The 23,088-nt window shown below is 40.3% G+C and overlaps 1 protein-coding gene across 1 annotated transcript in view; it reads left to right on the forward strand.

Annotated features, from left to right (window-relative positions):
* The first annotated feature begins 1,265 nt into the window (after positions 1 to 1,265).
* Positions 1,266 to 23,088, forward strand: part of RAPGEF1 (Rap guanine nucleotide exchange factor (GEF) 1) — an 86,233-nt gene continuing 64,410 nt past the window's right edge. Inside the window, exon 1 of the mRNA XM_010570887.1 lies at positions 1,266 to 1,460. Within this exon, the coding sequence (XP_010569189.1) occupies positions 1,442 to 1,460 (19 nt within the window). The 5' untranslated portion in view covers positions 1,266 to 1,441. The remainder of the gene's footprint in view (positions 1,461 to 23,088) is intronic.

Consider the following 23,088-nt stretch of genomic DNA (forward strand, 5'->3'; position numbering starts at 1 on the left):
CCCCCCCCCTTTTTTTTTTTTTTGAAATTTTATTTTCCCGCACCCCTGCCGTCCTTTCCGTGTAGCAAAGCATCAGCAAAGCCGGGGCACTGCAACGCTTTGGGGCCTACACGCAATGATTAATTGCAACTTCTCCAACTTTTTCCTCTTCTGGTGTTTGTGCAAGATCAGAAAAGATGAGTCCGTGGGCAAATGTCAGAGGGAACTTGCTCATTTTTTCCTTTCTCTTGCAAAGCTCTCCCCTCTGCCCCGGGTGTTCGCCTAGAGCCAGAGCCAGGGGAGGCTGCTGAGATCTCTTCTGCTCTCACAAGGAAACGCTCAAGCACGGATCATATTGTCTCTCTGTGCTTGTGGAGTCGTGTCTGGTTCTCAGTTGTCACTTTAGATGGTTGAATGCCCCTGTTTTTCTGTGTAGCGGGAGTAGTACGTTTAAAGATTCAATTAGTGTTTTGCAAATCAAGCAGTGAAGTTATTTAGTTTAATTATGTTGCATTTAATTAGCAGAGAAAAATCAATGCTGTTTTGTATTTTTTATTGTAAGGAATAGCTAGGCAGTTTCCTACTGGGGAATGTAGGGTAGCAGCCTGAGTTGGGATGTGCGAAGTACAGCCTTCAGGCTTTCCAGAACAGCAGCCACCGATTTAGGAAAGAGTCCTGTTTCAAAGGAGTAAAGTTGGTAGCAGTGCTTTCTGGTTTCGATCATTCGATCCTGGTTTGTTCTGGCTTCTGCGCTGCACTTTATACGAATATGTTCTCCTGCGATATGAGTTCTGGAGCGGCCTCCAGGGATAAGCCGTCTGGCTGCCTGGCAGCCGGCTTTTAAGTGCAGTACGTAGGCATGTTTCCAGCTCTTAGCGCTAAGTTACTGTCTAACAAGTGTGCATCACATCATGGGACAAATGTTATTCCAGAAATATCATAGGTTAATCTGATGCACGATCCCTTACATAGTAGCGCAACATAACGCTTTGCTTTGGGATTCTGGCTATGTCTTTTCAATGCTTACTGGTATATCACTGCAACTGTTTGTCCGGGAAGCGGGTAACTGAGTAAGGAAGGTGTTAGCAGCATATATAGACCTGGGGCCAGCTCTAAAATAATTGCCACTTGTTTATGCTAGAGGTGAATTTGGCTTGGGATTTTAGTAAATGCTGATAGCACTGTAGACAGTAATTACAGATGTATAAATAAGTGATCACGTTTTGTTTATTCGCGTGCAGTAAATAACCCTGTGAGAATAGTAAATATAACTCCACACCAGCGAAGCAGCGTGAAGAGTTCAAACGCGGGAAGATGACTCTGTAGACACACACAAACGCAGTGCGGTTCCATAAACAATAGAACAGAAAGGCCAAAAATACCATACAAAAATCATACGCTGCGCAACCTAGAGACCCGACTTTGCAACACACTGAACTCCCATTGAAGAACTCAAGACATCATGCAGGATCCATCCCCAGGTCAGTGCTGTAAATGTACAGTTTTGAAGATGCGATGGGTGAAGCCTTGATGCGGAGGCATCCTTTCTAGTGGGTGTGTGTCGTAGTGATGATTTGCTGAACAAGAGAAACTGTAAATCTGGGAAATTGTCCTCTTTCAACTGCTTGTATTTTCATTTAAGAAGGGTATTTAAAAAAAAAAAAAATCCAGTCCAAATATAAACTGGAGGGGAAGAGGTGGGAAGGGGAGGGAAGGAGGGCTGGAAGCCAGCTGTTTCAGTGCAGTACAGCCTTGATCACTGTTTCTGAGTGTTTGAGCTTCTGATTGACACAAACAGTTCGGTTAATAGCGTCACCAAATAAACACTGTCTGTAATACCACAGTAATTCTGGGATAATATTTGTCAAAATGTATACAGTAGCAGAACAAAGGATACAGAGTCACGAAACAAATGCTATGAGGTCTACGGTCTGCATATTTGTGTACATTTGACTTTGGTTTTTTCTTATGGGAACGGAAATACATGCAAAACCCATTATGTTGTAAATAAAATAGGCTGTTGCGTGATAACAAGCCATGTTGACAAACTCTGGAATGGGCTTGGGCTTTGGTTTGACTCTCATGTCCATCTAGTCAGGCTGCTGGGAAGAAAAGTGTTACCTTATAGAGTTAGGTGCCTAGACATCTTACATACATCTGCTCCCTGGGTCCTTAAATGAAACACCTTGTTGGCACTTAATAAAAAACAATAATAAATGATTAGAGATAACAGCTACCATCCTGTCCACCAAGCAAGAGTGAACAAGGCTCCCTCTGGAGCCTCTCAGTACTGCTGTTTAATCAACAGAAGGGTCACTGTAGAGCTATTCAGAGCACTGCTTTGGAGTGAAGGGGAGCCATCTGGTAATGTAGAATAAGATGGTATATTTTGTTTTCACTAGTATTAGACCCCCTGTTTTATTAGGCTCTAGCCAGGAGACTTCCAAATACTTTTTCAAAGCAGAATCCTCATTGACTTGAAAAGAAGGAATGGCATCCAACATTGATTTTTCTTTACTCTAGAACTGTGACTTTTTGTCTTCACTTTCAGAAAATATTTGCTCCTACCCTCGTTAGTCTTACAGTTTTGATCTAAAATCCAAAATAGGGATGCCAAGAAAGAGTGGAGAAGGTCACAGATTCTGCTTGGGTTTCCTGTTACCATGGCAATACATGAATTCCTGTATTTATTTACCTGATGGATTATGTGCTCCAGGGAATTGAACTATTCTGCGTCATTCAGGGAGAATAAGGGAGCAGTTAGACACCATCAGGTCTAAAACAAAAGCTCTTCCTTGAAGCAGGTCCATTCAAGAATGCCCTTTATTGAAACCAAAGAACATATGGGTGCCATACTTCGAAGGTTTATTCTACTTGATGTTTTCAATCTTAATCTTGTAATTTTTTGCAAGGTTTTCATATCCCTTGTAAGCTTGCTTTTTCAATAGCTGTCTGCTGAAGGTTGTTTGAGATAACTGTTTCAAGTGTTAGCTACCTGGAGTGCAGCGAGTTATCTCTATTCTGCTCAGGACTCAACTGGATGTATTTATTCCCAGCAGATTGAAAATGCTGTTGTCTTCGCCTGTTACTCATAAGCATTGGCCTCATAAGCAAATTCACCTCTGAGGTCTCATCCTTGAGTGTTGGTGGTATAAACATCTAGGGGTTATCCTAGGAGAACTCTATTCTTAAGGAAAACAGCAAAATAAAAGAAACAATTCAAGAGGCCAGATTATTCCCATCTTTATAGGAACTTAATGTTTGGCCACAGTCCTCCATGCCAATTAACGTGATTCTGAGTTGTGCATCTGTGAATGCTTTTGTATTAATGTGAAGTTTCCTGGGGCTCTTATTTTTGGGGAGGATATATTTTGAACTGTTATCATCTCTTGGATCATTTTATGGAAATTATCCTGCATATTTTCTACACCTGTACAGTTTTCTGTAGTTTGTCTAAGTTATGTTTAGGTGAGTTACTAGGCAGAACTCTTTCTCGGTTCAGCTGTGCGTTCCCCACTGTACTGTGTTCTTCAGTATAAGCGTGGGCTTTCGAGTGAGAAGTTTTGCAGTTGACCAGTGGAAGTGCTGCTCTGCTGGTCGTTTTCAAACAAAGTAAAAATTCTCTGTAAAATGTCTTGTCCTGGAATCTGAAAATTAAACTCTTCTAAAGACTCACTTCACAACCCTAAAGGCAATTCAGTTCCAATTCTTCCTTATTTGGGCTTTTAGCACCTACTGCATTTCCTACTATATGCTGCTAAGATAGTGACATTGCGTGTGTGTTTTATCGTAACTTGTTTAAAAAGCATCGACAATTCAGTCTAGTCTTGTGTAGAGGCAAAATACAGGTCCAGGATGATCACTCTTTAGTGTTTCCTACAAAAAGGCACAAAGAGCAGAATTTTGCATTTTTTGTAAGTTGTCGTAGGCTTGACAGGTGTTCTGTTGCATAGCTTCAAGACTGGAGCGTTCAGAAATGTAGCCTGCGGGATAACTGCTGCAAGATTGAGATGGTCATAGCAGTTGTAAGAAGGAAGTGGACAAGGAGTGGAGAAAAAAGACAGCTGAAGTCTACTGGAATGTGAAGCAGCTGGCTTGTGCCTTAGTCAGTGAAAAAGCAGAAACTGGAAACAATTGCTAAATTTATTTTCAGTGCAAGCAATCGTTTTCCTTGAACCGCAATGACTAAATATATCTATTGGTGTGACTTTTATGTGGTGGTAACTCTTACTGACTCTTGCTAACCTGGCAAGCAGAGACATGAGTGGAAGTTCACTGTCAGTCAAGATAATAACACAAATGTCCCTCATCTAGGTCTGTTTCTTTACTTGTAGAGAAAGTTTTCTATTTGTAAGGGACCTGTAGGCTGTTGGCATGGCTTTACTTGTTGCAATGTACTGCATGAGTGGAAGAAACCTGGGTATTTGTTTCTAGGGAAGGGAGTCAATCTGGAACTGCTTTTTCAGGTTTTCTGGGGGTTTTGTTCATCTTTCTGGAAGTTTTGAATTGCAGTTGATACCTCAGCTGATATTCTAGTAACTCTTATCTGTAAGTGCAGATAGACTCTGATGGAAAGGTCTTGGATCTTTTGAAAAAAAAAAAAAATATATATACATTAACACCTTATTTATTACAAAGTTGAAAGCCTGTGGGTAGAATTGGCAGAATGAGCTTTGTTGTTGATGAGCTTTGCTGTTGACTTACAAATCCTTTGAAAGGAGAGCATTTGATTCAGAAGCTTACAGCATCTTAACTGCAAGTGGAGGAACATGAAGTGTTAACTTTCTAGACTTTATTTTAAAGAAGCTAGAGAGGTGTTATACCTTTCCTTGGCAGAGGCATTTGATGGCTAATCAGATTTAAATCAAGCACTCAAGTATTATGTGTATTACAGGAGGTGTCTAGGTAGTTCTCAGTTGGACTACTGAGAGGTGATCACTGGAATTGTTTGTTACCATAGCATCAAATTTGGAAGATCCTTGTACCCCAGCAAAGGTAAGATGAGAGAGAGCATCTCCTGTCTTTGTGCCAGATAGAACTCCAGAAACTATGTAGTATATTAAAAACAACAAATTACATGTCAGAGCTACAGGTAAGGTGATTTAATAGCCTTCTTTCTGTCTCCTGCTCCTCACCACACCCATCACTTTGCACAGTTTGGGTACCTGTAGAGGATATAACTTGTTCCATTTTCCAAGGCAAATCATCCCAACATTTTTCTGCTGAAACTAGAGATCTGGAGTTTTGCAGTCTTTTGCCAGTTCGCAGAGCTATTGACCTCTGTGTACTGTTGCTTAGCAGTGAAATGAATCCTTCCAGTTTGTATTCTTCCTGTGGAGACTTTACATTATCTGGAGAAAAGCTGGTGCATGTAGAGGGATCCTTCTGCTTTTCAAATTTGTGACAAAATAGGCTTTTCTCTCTGAAAACAGTTGAAAATTTATTGTGTTGTAAGTGCCTGAATATTTGGGAAATTCTGCTTTGGTGTTACATCTGTCTTTTCTTCTTTATTAAGGTTAGCAAACTATAGGATTCAGCCATTGTCATGGAAGCAGTATGGAAGGAGTATTAAAATCACCTATTGCAAGAATATTAGCTTTGTTATTTTTCAGTTTTGTCTAAATAACCAAAGCTTGGCTTTCATGGTGTACAGTTGAGAGATATTGTAGAACGTAATGGGGTGAGGGGATGGTTATGGAGAGCAGTGTGTTGTTCTCAGTGCTTTAGTAGAGATTAGAGGAAAAGGGAGAGCTGGTTGGAGGAAGACTCAATTTATTCACCTTTGCAAGTTCGAATTTGCAGCCCCAGAACTCCAAGGTGTATAAAAAGGTGGCCAGAGAAGGAAAAAGGGACATCACAAGTGGAGATGTTGATGGAATGATTGAAAAGACCAGAAAAGAAGTGAGAGGATGCCCAGCCCAGGCATGTTAGAAGAGGAGGGAATGGCGGGCTAAGTTGCATGCAAGTAGAGCAGATAGGAAAAGACAGATGACAAAAAGGGAAAGCGGGCAAGGAGGAGGCTCCCAGCGGCTTTCATGGGAGTCAGATCCAAGGCGAAGAGACAGAAGATGAATTTCAGCAATCCGGGAAAGCTGCAGGAATCCTGCAGGTTGGGACGTGCTGCCAAAGGAATGCTCTGCAGTTCTGCTATTCACGTTACTGCAGCCTGACAAATTTACAGCTGTATTACCTGACCCATTGCATCCACTGTTAAAAATACATTTCCGATCTTTTCTTATGGTGCATGACATTGATACTGCTAGAGCAAACAATTTCATCTGTGTGAGAGAGAAGTGATGTCCCCACATATTCTGTGAAGCAACCCAAGAAAGTTGATGGATCAGATTATTGGTGTACTTTTATTTGCGTTGCGTATTTCAGTTAAGGCTCTTCAACTTTGAAACAGTCTCTTGATGTTAAATCTGTTTGCTGTTTTAGATGCTACCGTAGCTCACCTTCTCTGGAGTTTGTAAGATAATGTTTTCATGTTGAGAGCAAGAAAGAAGTGAAGAGAAACAAGTGTAATAAAAAGATGGTCTATATCAAAGTATTCACTTACTTAGTGCTGTGGGAGATACAATATCAGCAGTATTTGGGAGAATTGGTTCTCTTATACTTGCTTTCTATTTCATCGTATTTAGGAAAGTAAAAGATTTGAGAATGGACAAGAGCTGTATGGAGATTCTAAGCCTTGGCTAGCATTTTGGTTTCAGGTTTCTTTCATTTTTTTGGTTCCCCTTTTATACCACTGAGAGGGTCAAGTGAGCATGGGTGGCACCCAAAGAAGAAAATTCTTAATTATGGGGCTGAGGCTCTTTGAATTAAGCAAATGCATGTTTTGCATTATCTTACTTTACCTGGGTGACAGTCTCTCCTGCTTTGTGTAGAGCTTTTCTGGTGTCATGAAAATACTGTGCATTTTGTGATTCAAGTTAACATCTTGGTGTGGCCATCAGTGCCTCTTAAGGAAATACTAATTCATTATTCTGCTGAGGGAGAAAGGTTAAAGCTTGCTTGCACCCTGATGCTCTCATTCTTTCTCTCTGAAGGCTTCATGTGGGGATGCCCTTTGTTGCATACTTAACATATTCACTGAACCAGTCCCATTTATATTCTAAACAAGATCTTTAATTTCAGCCCTCACATGTACAAAAATCTTGGGTTTTGAAAGAAAAGAGATGATAATTTTCTTTTTGGGCTTCTGGAAAGAAAGGAAAAAATCAGTAGAGGTTAAAATCAAAGAATAGTTACCCATGGCTGCTAAAGTTGGGAGTAAGCAGATGCTGCAGCTTGGTTGATTAAACCTTGATAGAATTTTACCAAGAGACTGAATATGTAGTTCTATATCTGTTAAACAGTAGTTTGCAGATAGTCTTTAATAATTAAAATGGGAACAAAAGGAGTGTGTTCACAACGTACAGCATGCATTGTTTTATCCCCTACCTTTTGATGTTTTTATTGTGCTTCTCAGTCTACCAATCTGTCCTGTCCATACTGCCCAAGAGGTGGTAAAATAGCCTCAGGAATTAATTCCATATTTAGAAAGTTTCCTTTACAAACCAAACAGCATGTAATAAAGGGCACCCAGGGAAATCAATATTTTAGTTCTGGTTGTATAGTACATTCAAACCAATTCCAGACAGCAGTGCTCAGTGAATCCATCCAATGGTGGGCTTCAGTTAGCAGGACAATACTGTTTGAAACACAGTTTTCCCTGGGTGATATATTATCCTTTCATTTTGTGCTCTAACTATAGTAAGTTTGTCAGTTTGAATATGGGGAGATAAAGTGCGGATGGTTCCCATCCACTTTTTGCTTAACAATGCAACCTTGCATTTCATTGTTGTGAGCGATGTGTGCTGCAACTTTCATATACGAAGAAATTAAATATCCCTGTTTGGATATATTTTTTCCATCTTAATTTTTTTAAGTCTATGTTTTCTGCTTTTCCAATTAAAGGAAGCTTTAAACAAGAATAGTAAGTTTGAGGAACTAGGAAGATCTACCAACAGGTTTAGTTAGAGTTCATCTATGAATTTACAGGGACTTACAGGAAATGTAGAGCACTGGTTTGTGCAGGAGGTGGTTTGTCTGTATGAATATACTTGCAGAGGTCACGTGAGATCATACGTTAAGTCTGATGCCATATTTTTGATGGAGCATGGTAAGAGTGGTGCAGGGGTTGAGTTTACTCTTTTACTGCATGGAATTGCTTCTCCAGGGCTGCTACATGGGAGAAATTTGCAGTACCCAAAACCATTATGCATCTGAAAGTCACATGAGGTGGTTTTTTTTTGTTTTGCTTTGTTTTGTTTTGTTTTGTTTTTGTTTTGTTTTTTTAAATCTTTTCTTTTTATGAGCAATACCTAGGAGAATATAACTGACAAACTGAGGTGGGGAGTTTCTGTTTTCAGCTTAGTTTGCTGTTTGCTCTGTGAATAGCTGTTTACTCTTTGTCACTGGAAGTGGTGGCACTTCTGTCTCCTGCTCTGTCAGTCTGGTCTGTTGTAGTTTACAGGAGAGACACTTCAGAAAGTTGTAGAACCGCCCTGTTAAAACGCTCTAATGAATATAAGGAATGGTATTTAAAGTGCACTGTTTACAGTGAGCTGGCTCTCTCAAATATGGCCAATTTTGTGATATTCAGGTGTACCGTATCTCTTTAAAGAAGAACCACTGAGTTTTGATGCATAACTTGGCATGTCTGCTCAGAGGTAAGCTTGCTTCTTACGTCTGTACCTCTCTTACTTAATCTATAGCATCTTTTCATAAGGAAATAGTGATAACTCATCCATCTTATGTTAGAACTCTTGGACCTATTGGCCAATTTCAGGCAAATTTTGCAGAGGAATTGATATTAGAAATTTGTTTAAACTAATGCACATCTTCTATAGAAGACCGAGTAGAACAAAGAGACCACAGATAGTGCCTTCATTATGGCAAAAGGGAAAATGTAGCTGTCCCATACTCCATTTGGCTATCCAGTGTCAACTGGTACACACATCATTTCAGAATCACTAACACACATGGTGCTTCTTGTTCAGAGAGGTGCCAAGGGAGATGCAAGGAGGCTACATTTCTTGTGTTGGAAGAAGAACAGATAGAGTTTCACAAGTTTTGCTGCTCATAGAAAAATACTTTTTTTAAATAAGACCTGGATGATGTAGTTTGCTGTTTGATGATTTAACTAAGGTTATGATCTTATGCTCATTCAGTTGCATAGGCATTTTGTCGGTCTAAACTTGTCTCATATTAGTTTATCTTGCACTGTAAAATTCACAGGCATGCAATAATTCTGACTGTATTTTGAAAAAATACAAGAAAATTGTGCAGTGAGCTACTGTAGTTTAACCTCAGCTGGATTAATTGATGCAACCTTCATGTATAGGCAAGGTCTAAGAATGAATAGATATAAATTCTTTATGGCCTAGAAACTTCTCTTCATTTCTCCACTAAACTTGCACCACCACACTTGTATGAGTTAAAAAATGATTGTGTCATTTAAGCTTTTGCCTCTTAAATTTATGAAGGCAAGATAAATTCATAAAAGAGAGATTTATGGTGGTTTAAGAATATCCTTGCTCAAAATTAGTCAGTTCTGTGAAGCTGGCTCAAAATTGCACCTATACTGAAATAGATAGAATTTTGTGTATACAAAGTCTAAAATATTTTTTATTTCTGTATGATGTTTGTTCTAATAATTTCTAGTCCCTCATGGATTCCAGCAGTTGTCAGAAGGATTTACTACTGGTTATATTGGTTTGGAAATGCCCATCTTTCACCAGAGACTATAGGAAAAGCCTGTGATGACCGTGGCTGGCATAGACCTTAATGCCTAGCATTTACCCAGCTAAGTTTGGGGGAGATGAATCCCAGCCTTGGGCAGGTTTCTGTCCCGTTGGGAAGCTGTTCAAAGAGATTTTAGATGTTGCTTGATACTATAGTTACGTGAAGCTGAACGCATTGATTTAGCAAATAGCTTGCTACGTCTTTGGTTTAGGCAGTGCTGCAGAAGGCATTTCTTCACTGCCACCCTTGCTTTGGATCGCCTGTTTCTCGCAGTGCTAAAGCAAATGTGCTGTGTGGCCGTGGTGTTCACCCCTCAGACTGCATGACTTTCTGCAGAGGAAACCAGGGTTAGAAGACAACCGACCCCTTGCCTCCGAAAACATCCCATCTCACATGCAAGTCACTGCTGAGAGAACTAACGAAAGAACCTTACATACCACAAAGGAGATGCCTGCAATAGCTCGCTTAATATTAACCCCGCTGCTGGTGGCGGGTCTGTAAGCTGGCAACATTTTTATCTAATTTGCTGTTAGTTCCCAAAGATGAAGCAGACACTAGACCTTTTAAAGTTGAATTACTTTGCTTTCCCTTGTGCTGCTCAGCTCAGAGAGATGCAAGGTATTGCATTCCATCAGCCGATGATTTAGCATCAGGCTGAAAGGTAAAAACACTGATAAAAAAAAATGTTTTCCTTTGCTGCTAGAACAAAGACTACTTGAATTGTGAACTGGTTGGTCTGGAACAGGGAATGCCAAGGAAGAGCAAAATCCTTTGGAAAAAAGCAAATATGTGTGTCTTCTGGGGACAGCTCAGAGAAGCCAATTGAGGACAGTGAAGGGTAGGCTGCTGTTAGAAGCCAAAATATCCTGGTAAAAATGGCAGGACAAATGAACCCTTAAAAACCATGCAAAGAGAGAATTTGGTTCTCATTACTGTCTGTGTATATTTCCAGGTAGTCTTTAAACAATGATGGTTTTGCTCCTGTCTGTCTCGGGTGAAAGCACTTGTATAAATTCTTTAAATATGCATTGGCAGCTCTTACTCTTAGGTTTTATCCTGAATTACAGCCTTGTTCATTAGACCTCAAATCTGAGGTGTACATTTCACTGTAATACTTCTAGGGCTCCCTGGAGACATCAGATATACCGCAAGTGATACACAGGAGAACTCTCTGAGCTTCCATTTGGCTGGCAGCCTGCAGAGCGCCAAGGTCCAAGGGATCAAAACCATCGTTTGGACCAGACTTCGGTGTAACCTGCATCGCTGCCTGGGGTTGTTGGGATTGTTGTGGCTTTCTACTATGTGCGTAAGGAAAAAATGCTTACCTGGCAGTTGACCACAATTATCTGTGTTCAGGGTTACCACCTGAATGAGTATTTTATACTTTTTGTTCTGGCTGAAGTTAACATGATAGAGAAGGGAAAACCAAGGAGACTGAGGGATTATTTCTGGCAGCTGGGCAGATGAGTTTATCTATAAATCCTGAGAGTCTCTGGCAACAGGGTGTATAAGAGTGCTAGTAACAACAAAAACGATGTTGGAAGGTTGTTGATCGCTTATGTTATTGTTTTGATACTTCTCAAGGTCTGTAAGTACTTAGGGCTCATATAAGGGATAGCATCAAAGGTGACAGCCATTGGCCATCCAGTCTGTTGGAGCTCCACTGGCAAGATCCAGAAAAAATTCTTCCATCAAGTAAAAGCACATCTGATTCTGAAATCATTCCCAGTGTGCATGTGCTGTTAACATGGCTGTTGATTGGAGGTCCTGATCCTAGTCTGGAATCCAAAGTTGGTAGCTTGTGCATAACACCATTCTCGGCAATGTTACCAGTGCTGTGGCTTGTCCTGTGGGGAGAGCTAACAGGCTGTGGGTTTTATTATTGCTATTATTTTCATTTGGTTTTATCATTTAATACTTCTCAGATGAGGTACTTCACATCTAAAAGCTTTGGCAACATGGTATACTAAGTTTAAAATATTATCATAATGGAGAAAAAGATCATGCTAGAGATATCAGTACTGGGTAGTATACACTTAATGAAATTGTTATTCAGAGCCCTTATATCCAGAAAAGTAACGGTGGTTTGTGTTGATGCTGCACACTATGATCTTAACCTTTGGGATGATAACAAAGCACAAAAACTGGCTCCTCCTGCAATCCTGTGCCCTTGAAGGAGTCATTTAGTTAAATTCCTTAATATTTTTGCAGCTGTGGTTGTGGTTTATTAACTGATGCTGCTTTGAAGAAGAGCCTGTGTCTGCAGCAGAGTTTTCATTACTCATCTGTCAATACTTGCAAAATAAAACAAATGGGTCTGGGTAGAGAGGTTTCTGCTCTTCTGTGTAAATGGTTTCTTTTCTCCATCCCTGCTATTTTACCCAAGGAGAGGGTAGAGAATAGTTTTGATGCAGTACATGGTTATACTGTATTGGATAAGAAGGTCTGGCCTGCTTTGTCTGTCAGGATTATTTTAAAATATGACGTTTAGATTTTATTAAATGAACTAGAGGGAATTAAAAACATCTCTCTTTCCCAAAATATTCTCACTTGTACAGCTGTAAAATGCCCTTTATCCTGAATCATACTAGCTGAAGAATCTCCAGAGTTTCTCTTTTGCAGTAGGTAAAACATGATTTTTGGCCAGTTCAACAATTAGCTTGTCAGGAGAAATGCAGTTGAGTTTTGTTTGGTTTTGTTTTTGTTTTTACATAGTCCTCAAAATTGAAAATTAGATAAACCAAAATATTATGTTGCTGTGTATACTGATGCGAACTGCAGGTTTTGCAGTAATTGCCTTGGCTTCTGGGTGAAATGCAGGAGGTGACTTATCTGCCTGGATTTGGGGGTTTTTTTGCATGCTAATTGCAAATGAAGGGTACATCTTATTTTGAAGCCCCTGCAGAACAGGGATATTGGCTCTGGGAGATGGAGATATAAATGATTTTCATGCTGGTACATAGTATGGGTGAATGAATGGAACGAGCCGTTTTCATAGCAAATGAGCAGTCGATACGAAATGCTTTGCTGGAATGGGGCAGGGCTGTAGCAAAAGGATGAGCTATAATAAGTAGGGGAGAAGGACTTGTAGAACCCAGGGTATTGACTCATTTGACCACATGCTTCTCTTGAGTTTCACACTTGACTCTGACAAATATTGAACAGCGTAACAGCTAGGCTAGTGTGCTTAAGAGGCAAAAGTCAGTGCTGACCTCTTTCTGTGCATGTGTATTTTGGGGAAAATACTGGAGTCCTTACCTCCTTTTCCTGTTTTGTATTCTGGTTTTGCTTAGTTTTTATTCTACTTCAAAAAATCATGGAGGGGCAAAACCACACGCAGCAGTTCCCCATGCAAGAAGATGTCAAGAACGAAGGCCCAGCCCAGTAAAGGCAATTTGTAACTTGAAGCCTTGGTTTGTGCCTCTGTACCTTGGTTACGTGAAGTGTTGGCTGGTAAATTGGTGCCAGTTTCCTTAGCGCAGACCTGCCTTTTGTCATGGAGTTGCCATCAAATGTATTTTAAAGCCCCTCCTGTGGGACTATTCTGTGTTACCATGGCCTCCGCTGGGAGCGGAGGGAACCAAAACCTCTGGCAGACTGAGCTCTTGACTAGCTGCAAGCGTGAGGACCTAGTTTGGAGATAAAAACTGATTAGTGGATAATTCCGCCAGAATGAATAATCTCAGCCTTAAAAGATGAATTGCAGATGGTTTTAGATGAGAGAGATATCAGGTTTAACATGTCATTCTTTCAGTAACCTGAATCTACTGACCTTACGTGGCATCGCAGAGATCATTTCAGCCAAGTAAGAAGGGAAGGAGAGGCTTGCTGGTGGTGTGCGGTCAGTGCTTCCTGCGTTGGTCAGACCAGCGAGCCCCCAGTGTTGTATTTACCTGGTGGTTTGAAAGGTCTTTCACTCCGCAAGGTCAAGGAAAGCTTCCAAAATATGGAGGAGAGCCACTGTAAACTCCCCGAGTGAGAAGGATTAGTATCTAATACAACTTTTTAAACTATTTTCAGTTTAGTTATGCATCTTTACCCATCTTTCATCTTTGCAAAGGTTAACAGTACATGTGTGCTTGCCTAGCTTTGACTGGAAAGCTTGCAAAAAGCAAGACTGAAACATAAAACCAAGTTAAGGACTATATGAGCAAGCTATGTCAATAAAGACCATCATTTTGTGTAGCTGTGCAGCTTATCAAATTACTCCAGTAAGAGTCTCCTTACAAGTGCTTTTGTATTTTATCTGTTGACTCATCTATCTCAACACTTACAGTAACATTTCAGTACTGTCTTGTAAAGCCTATGATTGAAACAAGGCTGTGCTTGGGCTGGTTAATCAACAGATGCAATTAATACAATGATGTTTGTCTTGACACCCTGTCTCACTATGGCGGTATTGTAAGCAGCATTGCTATGCGAGATCTCTGTGGTTGAGGACTCACTGTACAGGCAGATCACTCAACATTTGTATTCAATGTAAAGTCAACACTGAAAGAGTTTCAGACCTCTCCTTAGCTGGCAAATGGTCTCACTGGCGCTAGAAGCAGTGTTAACAAAAGGGTAAATCATAATCTGCAGCACTTCTGATTTATTTAACAGTTTTATAAAATGCTGGGATTTTGTTCTGTTAGAGAGCACCAGAAGTGTAAAAGGAAAGCTCAGATGCGTTTTCTTCTTGTGCGAGTCTGGGAAGGTGGTGAAGGAAATATGATTTGGACTCAGATTTTTATTCTTTTAGTAGAACAATGTCAGTCCCAGACCAGTGCTTCTCAGATGTGTTTTACCCTGGGAACTTGTATAAAATGTCTTCCCTTTCAGCTATTTCATTTTTAGCTGTATAGAGGGTGTAACCATTGTTTAAGGGAGTGTCGGTGGCATGTAGCCAGTTGATATCTAAACCCTATCTTGAATTGTTTTAAAGAGAGTATGATTTTCTGTGCTGAGATATATTGATGACTTTTTTTCAAGGCAGGAAGTACATGCTGACTCCAGCAGTTGCCAGAGCAGCTGTTCGTTATGAGTAAGCCATATGAAAAATCTTGTGAAAGCCTTAATATCAGTAGGAAGCAGTGCAAGCTTAAATGATCAGCACCGAAGTATGGTTATGCTGTATCAAGAACTGCTTTCATATTTTCACTTGCTCAGAATTTTATGTTGGAGGAAGTTTCTGGTTCTTATGGTATCAGAGTCTGTAGGATAGTTTACAGAGAGGTATTTAACTTCAGGCTAGTTAATATTTGTAAAGGCTTGTCTGGACACTCCCCAGAATCTTGCTCCAGGTTACAAATTTATTTGATTTATCCCATGTTGAGTTAATGTAGCAGTTTCTGACTCTGTAAGTAGGCATCTCAGCTGGCTCCATAGCTTTTAGCATTTCCTAGCATTGTAGCACCAGCGTTACTTAGACTGGGTTTCTACCAAGGCCTGTATTAGACAGGGCACACACCTGAAATGCAGTCATCTCCCTGTCCTGAGTTTCCTAATCAGTAAGTTGGGACTTTTTTGTTATAGTCTGTCTCTGTTTTTAATCACAGAGCTGACTTTTGTCAAGACTGAGACACAGATTTCGATAGCTTTCCACCAAAAAGAAGTTTGTTTTGAATTAATGGACATTTCAGTGAATTTCAGTAGTTGACATTTTCTGGAAAATTAAATTATTATTTTGGTCCAGCTGCCCCTGATCAGTGCCAGCTGTGAGCAGCAGAGGAGGTGCTGGGCTCCAGTAGGCTCTTCCTGGGTATGGGTGGCTGTAGCAGAACTGCTGACCTTTGGCTCACAGAAGAAGAGAGTAAGCAAGAAGTACTGTGCTCCAAATGTGAACCTGTCTGGAAGCTGAGTATGCAGAGATAAGCCGCTGGAGGGGAAAACCCTTTCACCTATAGCTGATATATTATACAAGTGAACCCAATGTAATAGTTTCCTAGCTCAGCTTCTGAGGTACTTCCAACTCAAGTTCAGCTACTTCCTTCGTTCGACATTTGAGGTCTGTGGTTGAATTGCTTTTTATTTTGTATTGTTCCTTGTTGTCTTTGATACCAGGATATGATTTCTTCTTTGTCACCTCTTACTGCCCTTTGTTTCTCTTAGTTTACAATTTTTTTGATGCATACACTCATGTTGCTTGTAGTGCATCCTGTCTAAGAGCCTGTGCCACAAGGTTTTGATTCAGCCGACTTGTCCTGGAGATGTATAGGGATGTGCCAGCAAACAGGGGTACGTATGTCACAGCAAAGGAACACGCATAGACATCCTGCCCAAGCAGTAGAGCTGCTCTTGCTGCTGAATGTGGTTCTCAGGCCATGGCTCATTAGGGTGGTAGCAATGGGAAATGTGGTGTGTTCTGGCTTATTTTGAGCTTGATGCAATAATTTCCCCTGATGCAATAATTTAATGAATCAAAAAGGAAAATGTGTAATGCTTAGTGTTTATCTAGAGCTTTACATTTTTAGAGCATTGTGCAAGCATTTATTCTGTACTTTTGACTTCATGATGGGTGGTGATGGAAAGTGCTGTCTGTAGTGAAGTGAGACTAGTGAGCACAACTTCTGCCCTTGTTTCATTTACTGGTATGATTTAACTTGTTACTCTGGTCAGATGATGTCTACTTCTCCATAAGCCTCTGTGGGCTTTTCAGTTTATCACTGGAGCTGTATACCCCTTGAGTGGGTTGTTAGTTCATGTTTTTAAGGCATTTGAGATCTCATTGGGTAGTGAGAGTGGAAGACGTAGTGCTGTGTAGTGGTGGCATCTCTCCATTTGTGGGAAGATGCAGGTAATATTGTGTGCACAGAGCGTGCCACCTAGAGGAACGGGGCAGGCTGGCAAGGCTGTAGCCATGATTTGCTGGCAAAATTTAGGTAGCTGTGCAAATGGCTATGTTGAGACCTCCTCCGAGCAGTGTCCTTAGTGGTCCTACCTCTAGTACATTCACCAAGTCAAGCGTGAGAAGGTCCATGCACAGCTAGCTTTCCATCAACTCTTCTCAACAAACATTTTTCAACTTTTTACATGAGACTACTCTTCATGATTTAGCCTCCTGGTTATGTTGATCCTAATCTTTATGGAGGCTCAAGAACCTGAAATTAAGTTGCAAATCTCACCTCATATTCTCTGGGAATTAGGGTGAGGAATCTAGTACAAGGTGTGATTTGATGGGCTGACACTCTCCAAGCTCTGTGCTTTTTTTGGCTTGTATGTTGCAATTCCTTTTGTGGGAGACTAATAAATTTCCCAGAAGATTATCCTAATTTCCAGAGTCTCAAAGTCTAAGTTGTAATTAAGCACTTAATTTGATGAGGGTTTTTAGATGTGTTGCTAGTCTACTGGCAGCTTGGGGAAATGCTTCCATCTTCAGCCCAGCTTCCCTTGTGTAGGTTCAAGCTCAGAAAGCTGGTATATATTTAGAACTGTCAGAACTGCAGCCTGCCAGACAGGCCTCAGAAAGTTGCTCCAAGTCTATGCTTTCTGGGTAAGTTAAAGCCAAATTTGAAAGAAGCCTGGCTTTTTTGAAGAAGTCGAAGTTAGGGTGATGGCAATTTTTCATTAAGTAATGGGGAGTGGGAAATTTAAAGAATACATTTTATTGCTTACAGTTGCATCGAGTTCCCCCATTGCCACAGATGACAGTAATCCGTACATCCAACAAGGAAGCAGTTATTTTATTTCCTGATCATCCAGAGACTCATGATCATCCAAAGAGTCAGGGAGTTGTGTTGTCAGATAAGCACATGGCTTGACCAGAGGGTATCGCCTCTTTAGGATAGAAATTTCTTTTTGATCCACATTAGTCTATATGTGGCACAATAAGGTGACTTGGGCCAATGACTTGGGCTTGTAGGATTTAATACACAAATAATAATGGCTGAGTAGAGCTTTTTTGGTTTGTGCTGTTTGAGGTTATGGTTTCTAGTTGTCTCCGATTAAGTTTGTATGTTCTGCTAAAGTTTCTCTCTGCTATTTAAGTAAAACATCTTTTCTCCCCCCTCTCTCCTATGCTTCAACTTTTATGCTTAAAACCTCAGGAACAGTCTTGAAGACTTTTATTACGTTGTGCCTTTGAATTGACCCCCATGTATTTCAATCAAGACATTAGGATGGCCTTCCCATTTCCTTCTATTCTCAGTTTAAATTTTCCTGTTACAGGAATACTACTAAAAAAAAATTAATTGCAGTTAGTCGTATGTTAAAACAACGAGACTAAAGCCAGCAGGAAGAGCATCCTCTCGGTGTCAGTGTACAAGGCCGTGTGTCAGTATGCCATTTCGGCTGCGGCCAGATCTCTTGCGTGTATTGACCACTCACGCATTTAACAGACCTGTTCTGTGGGTGCCCCCATATCTCTCTCCTTAACACGTGCCCCTTTTTGCTGATAACTTTCTGGCCTCCAGGCTACTGACAGCTGTTGTCCACTTGCTGCTAATTAAGAAAGCAGCATGAGCGATGGGAATGTGGATTGGAGAGATTGAACCCCCCTCTCCGCCGCAAAGCGTTTCAACCTGATTAAAAAGAGTCTGACTGATGACTGATCGGCCTCTTTTTTCCTTCTCTGTCTGTTGAGCCTCTCTGTAGATAGCCTGTTTGCTATCAAAACTTGCGTGTTAGGCATTCTCTGTGTCTCTGTATTTTTTAGATCCTGTAACAATAAGCGATGTCAGAACAGATTTGCCATTGAAAAGATGGGCACGTGTGAAATTTAAGCCACTATAACGCCACATATTTAACATGCAAAGTGTTGTGTACATCTGCGCTCTTATTCAGAAATTCAAATGTAGGTCGTATTTTTTAAATAAAATGACACATACTTTGTTGAAAATTTAGAACTAGCTAGAAGAATCAAGATCATTATGAATTAACAGCACTTAAGAGGATGGACTGATAATTTCAAAGATTTTCCTTCTTTTTTAAGGATTTTCCGTGTTTGTTTTGTTCCCTTGTTTGGTTTCTTGTTTTGGTTTTCCTTGTTTTGCATTAGGTCCCAGTGGGTGACCTTTTGTGTGATACGGTTACACTGTGATTTTTATGATCCAGCAAGAGAATGGGCTTGAACTTTGGAATTCTCTTTCTGGTCTATGCTTCTGTGGAGGTAAAATGATAGACTGAGGTTAAGGTAATGCAAGATTGTTGTGTCAATACACAACCAGAAGATGTGAATTCAAGTAAGAGTGATGGTCATTTGGTAGAAGAAGCCTCTTCCTGTAACACTGGTGCTCTCTGGAGCTGTTTACCCCTAGGAATATTGTGACTTTCTGTATTTCAGATTAGACCTCCAAAATTCAGTCTGAACTCTTATCTGCAATAAGTGGGCTCTGTATAGCCCCTAGCATGCTTTGAAAGCACTGTCATTTGCTCTCATATCTGGAATATAATTTCTCTCCTTCCTGTTGTGATTTTTCTCATGCTTGGCTGTTACCTTTTACCTTGGAGATGATTGTTTCTTGACAAAGTAATTCAGCACAATCAGAGCTTCTCTTCAAAAGCGCTATGTATATATTGGAGTAAAATGTTTATTTAAATTATTAAAAAAAAATAATCACTGCCGGACTTGGCTCCTTAGGCGTGTGAAAATCCTTTAACAAACCATGTCTACCACAGTATAATTGAACAGTAGGAACATGTCTGGGGAGAAGAGGACATACTTTTGACTGTATTTACTGGTGTTCACCTTGTATGCCCATCGTTTTGCCGCATGATCACTTTCTGAAAGAAGCCTTGGAGCATTTGACTTCAGCTTTTCAAATAAAGAAGTGTTTTATATTTGTTTGAAGTTGAACAAGAGCTGCTCTACCAGTCAGTGTTATCATATATTCACCTAAACACTTTCAATACTAAAATAGTAGGAAATGCAAAATGTAGCATGCTTATAACTAACTGAACTATGCAGACTCTTTGGGATATGGGTGGTTCAGGGTGTGAAAGTGCTATAATGTCCTTGGGCAGCTCTTTGTTTTCACACGAAGAGAACAGATGCTGACATGGTGCAAATAGAAGAGAAATCCTATCACTAGATTGGCCCTGAGTCCCCAAGCTGTAGTCTGTAAATAAAGTGATTTATGGGTATTATAGATGAAAACGGTGTCTTTTTTTTTCCTCCAAGCAAAATATTATTTCCAAATAGATCATCTCATTGTTGGACTCTAGTTTGGCTAGTAATTTTATAAAATAAGCCTGGTAGACTTAATATTAGAAAATTAATGGGATGATTTCTCTACTAGTAAGAATTTATGGAGACTCCAGATCCCTGTCTATCTTGCTGTGGGAGGCAATTAAGAATATGAGGGAGTGGTTTCTTGGTTTGAAATGCTGAAAGTGACTGTAAGCATTCATACTGTTACATCTTGAGAGCTTGTTAGGGATGGTGAGATCGGTTATACTGGGTCATTTGCTGTGAATATTGGTAATTTCTTTCACAGTAGCCTGATTATTGCTTGGACAGCTTTGCCAAACTGTTTACTATCTGCTGCCTGTTGACTGGCAGTGCATTTCAAGCCAATTATAGGAATATTATGTGGCTTCAGGATCATGGTTAGTCCATTTTGTCCTTTAATGCCACTCACAGTGACATCAAGGATTGAGCTGCTATCATCCAGGTAGGTCCTCCACCAATATTGACATGTTTTTGTGTCCTGCATTAGCTTTTCATGTGACTGATGGCAATTGTCACTTGCTCTGAATCCCCACCTCTTATCCATTTGTGCCATGAATTTCTGGCTGTGTAAAATGAAAAAACATCACATAGTCATTTTGGATGCGCAGAGATGGCAGTTTTGACTTAAAGGGGCAAAAGAAATATTCTGCACATTCATATGTAAAAACCAGATGCCTGTTTGGTGCTAGGTTAGGCTTTGTTTAGACTATTGTCTAAATGTAAGCCTAGAGCTTTGCTGCTAGGTCTACAGTTGACTTCCCTTCCACTGGGTTCATGAATGACAAAGTATTGCAGTGGAGCTGGCACTCCTTTGTCGAGTCGTTTTGCAAATGCAGACCCGATTCTTAACATGAGAGCACGAAACAGGAATTTCTGCTTTACAATGGAAAATGTTGGGTTTATGTTGCTGGAGGAACAGGTTTAGTTCCTCTGCGTTCCTGATTCGTTATAGTACCACAGGAGTGTACTTTAAATAAATAAAAATGACAAAATCAGTCCTACCAACTGGGAAAAAAGAAATACATGCAAACAACTTTGAGAACAGGACGCTGGATTGTAGGGAGAGTTCTACAAGCAACATCTCCTCCTTGGAGGTTTGTCATCTACTTCTGTTCAACAAAGCTAGACTTTATCTTTTTATCTTTGAGAAACAGCTTCCCATATATAATTATCCCTAAGTATTGCCCTTTATTGCCAATTTGGCTTCTAATTAGCTAAATCCATTTTGCAAGTGGATGGTCTTATTCCAAAGTAAAACTGTGTATGGAGTTAATTGGGAATAATGTGTGTGAGTTTCCAACCTTTACCTTGATTTCCTGGAGGGAAAAGCCCTGTCATTATAAAGTCTGAGCTATGAGGGTCTTGTGGCTTTGAGTGTCGGTACATTTTATCATGATAAATACTGGTGTATTATAGTTTCAAGCAATCTCCCTAAAAGTATAGATTCGTACAGCTGCCAGAAAACCAGCTCAGCTCTTCATCTGCTCTGTTCTCTGCCAACAAATGGTAAGTTAACTTGACTGTACTTGAAGTATTGAAGTATTTTCTATATATTTTTTAATTCTCTTTTATAAGTGAATTGAATCACTGTTGAAAATGTCTTCTGTGAGGGGCATCTTTCAAAGTTCCCATATGAGTGGGTTCAGATTCGTAATTTAACATTGTGACTGCTATATATAGTGTTGGGTTTTTATCAAATAGCAGCAATCAAGCAGTTATGGGTGCTTTGTACCTATGGCTTGTGTGTAATACCAGGATAGGCATGGAAATGGTATTGTTTAAAGTCATATAGACTGTAAGAGCCTTCTGTGGAGGAACTCGGGACTCTCAACACATTTAATGTAACATATTTTGTCAAATCAAATGCCTTTTCCAGATTTGTTTGAGACACCTTCCAGTTTTGCACTCTTTGCAATAAGAGACATAGCTGGTTTTCAGGTTAATGAAGAATGATGGCACATTTAGTGTATTCAGGCTTTCCTGACTGCAGAGTTGCCAAAGATGAAGGAGGAGAGATATCTTCCATCTGTCATTTTTTTACAGAAATCAGCCGTTTAGAAGTAGACATAGCTGAGAGTTTATTTGCTGAGCTTCAGAGTAGAGTTCATGAATACACAGAGGAGAAAAACAGCAAAACCTGTTTGTTTGGGGAGGGAGGCAAATTGATTTGGTTGTGTAAATTTGTAAACGGGGTAGAAAGAGAAGTTTCCCCAAAACACATGCTAAAATAAATTAAATCCAAGCTCAGATTGGAAATCTTGTGAAGTTGTGCAGCGCGTCGTGGGAGAGTGCTCCTTGTGGGGAGCAGATGTTTGCTGAGGTCCTGCCGTCAGTGGCTGCAGTGTTCAACTCCTCTCAACCCCCTCCCACAACACTTGGGTATTTCTGCCGAGCAGCACCCCATCTCCTCTTCTTTCTCCTTCCGTCTCTCCCCCCATGAGTTTTCAGATAAGAGCAGAGAAAATAGAAAGGTCTGTGGGGCTACCAGTCTGCCCCCCCCCCTTTTTTTTGTTATTGCCATTTCAGACACATATTTTCTTAGCCATAAGTATTTTTTAGCTCATGTGATATTAGATAGCAATTACAAAGCTATGGTTTTTAACTAGTCTGCCACAAAGCTTAGTACTAGATGCTTCTTATACTGCAAAATAGTATTAATAAACATGGATAGTATGTGCAAAGTCAGTTCTGAGTTTGCAATATTATAGGTGGTTGTTTATTAGTCAGAAGATGGTTTACAGCGTTTCTTGTTGCTTTACTGCAGCGTAATTTTTTTGACTCATTGGCTGGACCCAGCTGAAGACTCTCAAAATCTGACGGGGATGAAGCTTTTGCAGGGTGGTTGTGCATTAGCAGTTGGTAAGATTAAGCACAGAAAGTCTGGGAGGTATTTACCCTTCTAATAACGGCACCAAAGATATTTTTATAAATGTCTCTTTATGTCTTTCTGAACCCAACTGCTATGACATACTAAATCCGCTGCAGAAATCAGTAGGTTATTGAGTGTTTTTCACAGTGAAAGAGCATAAAGTTAATCACACTGAAGCTTTGACAAAGCACCAGGCTTAGCCTGACCAAAGAGGCAGTGCTCTCTGGACGTGATGGAGCGTAGCCTGACCTGACCCACAGCCCTCCGGGGGCTGCCAGACCCAGCGCCGCACGTCTTGAGGCCT

Source organism: Haliaeetus leucocephalus, unplaced genomic scaffold, assembly GCF_000737465.1.
Source record: "Haliaeetus leucocephalus isolate CR32 unplaced genomic scaffold, Haliaeetus_leucocephalus-4.0 Scaffold306, whole genome shotgun sequence".
NCBI lineage: Eukaryota > Metazoa > Chordata > Aves > Accipitriformes > Accipitridae > Haliaeetus > Haliaeetus leucocephalus.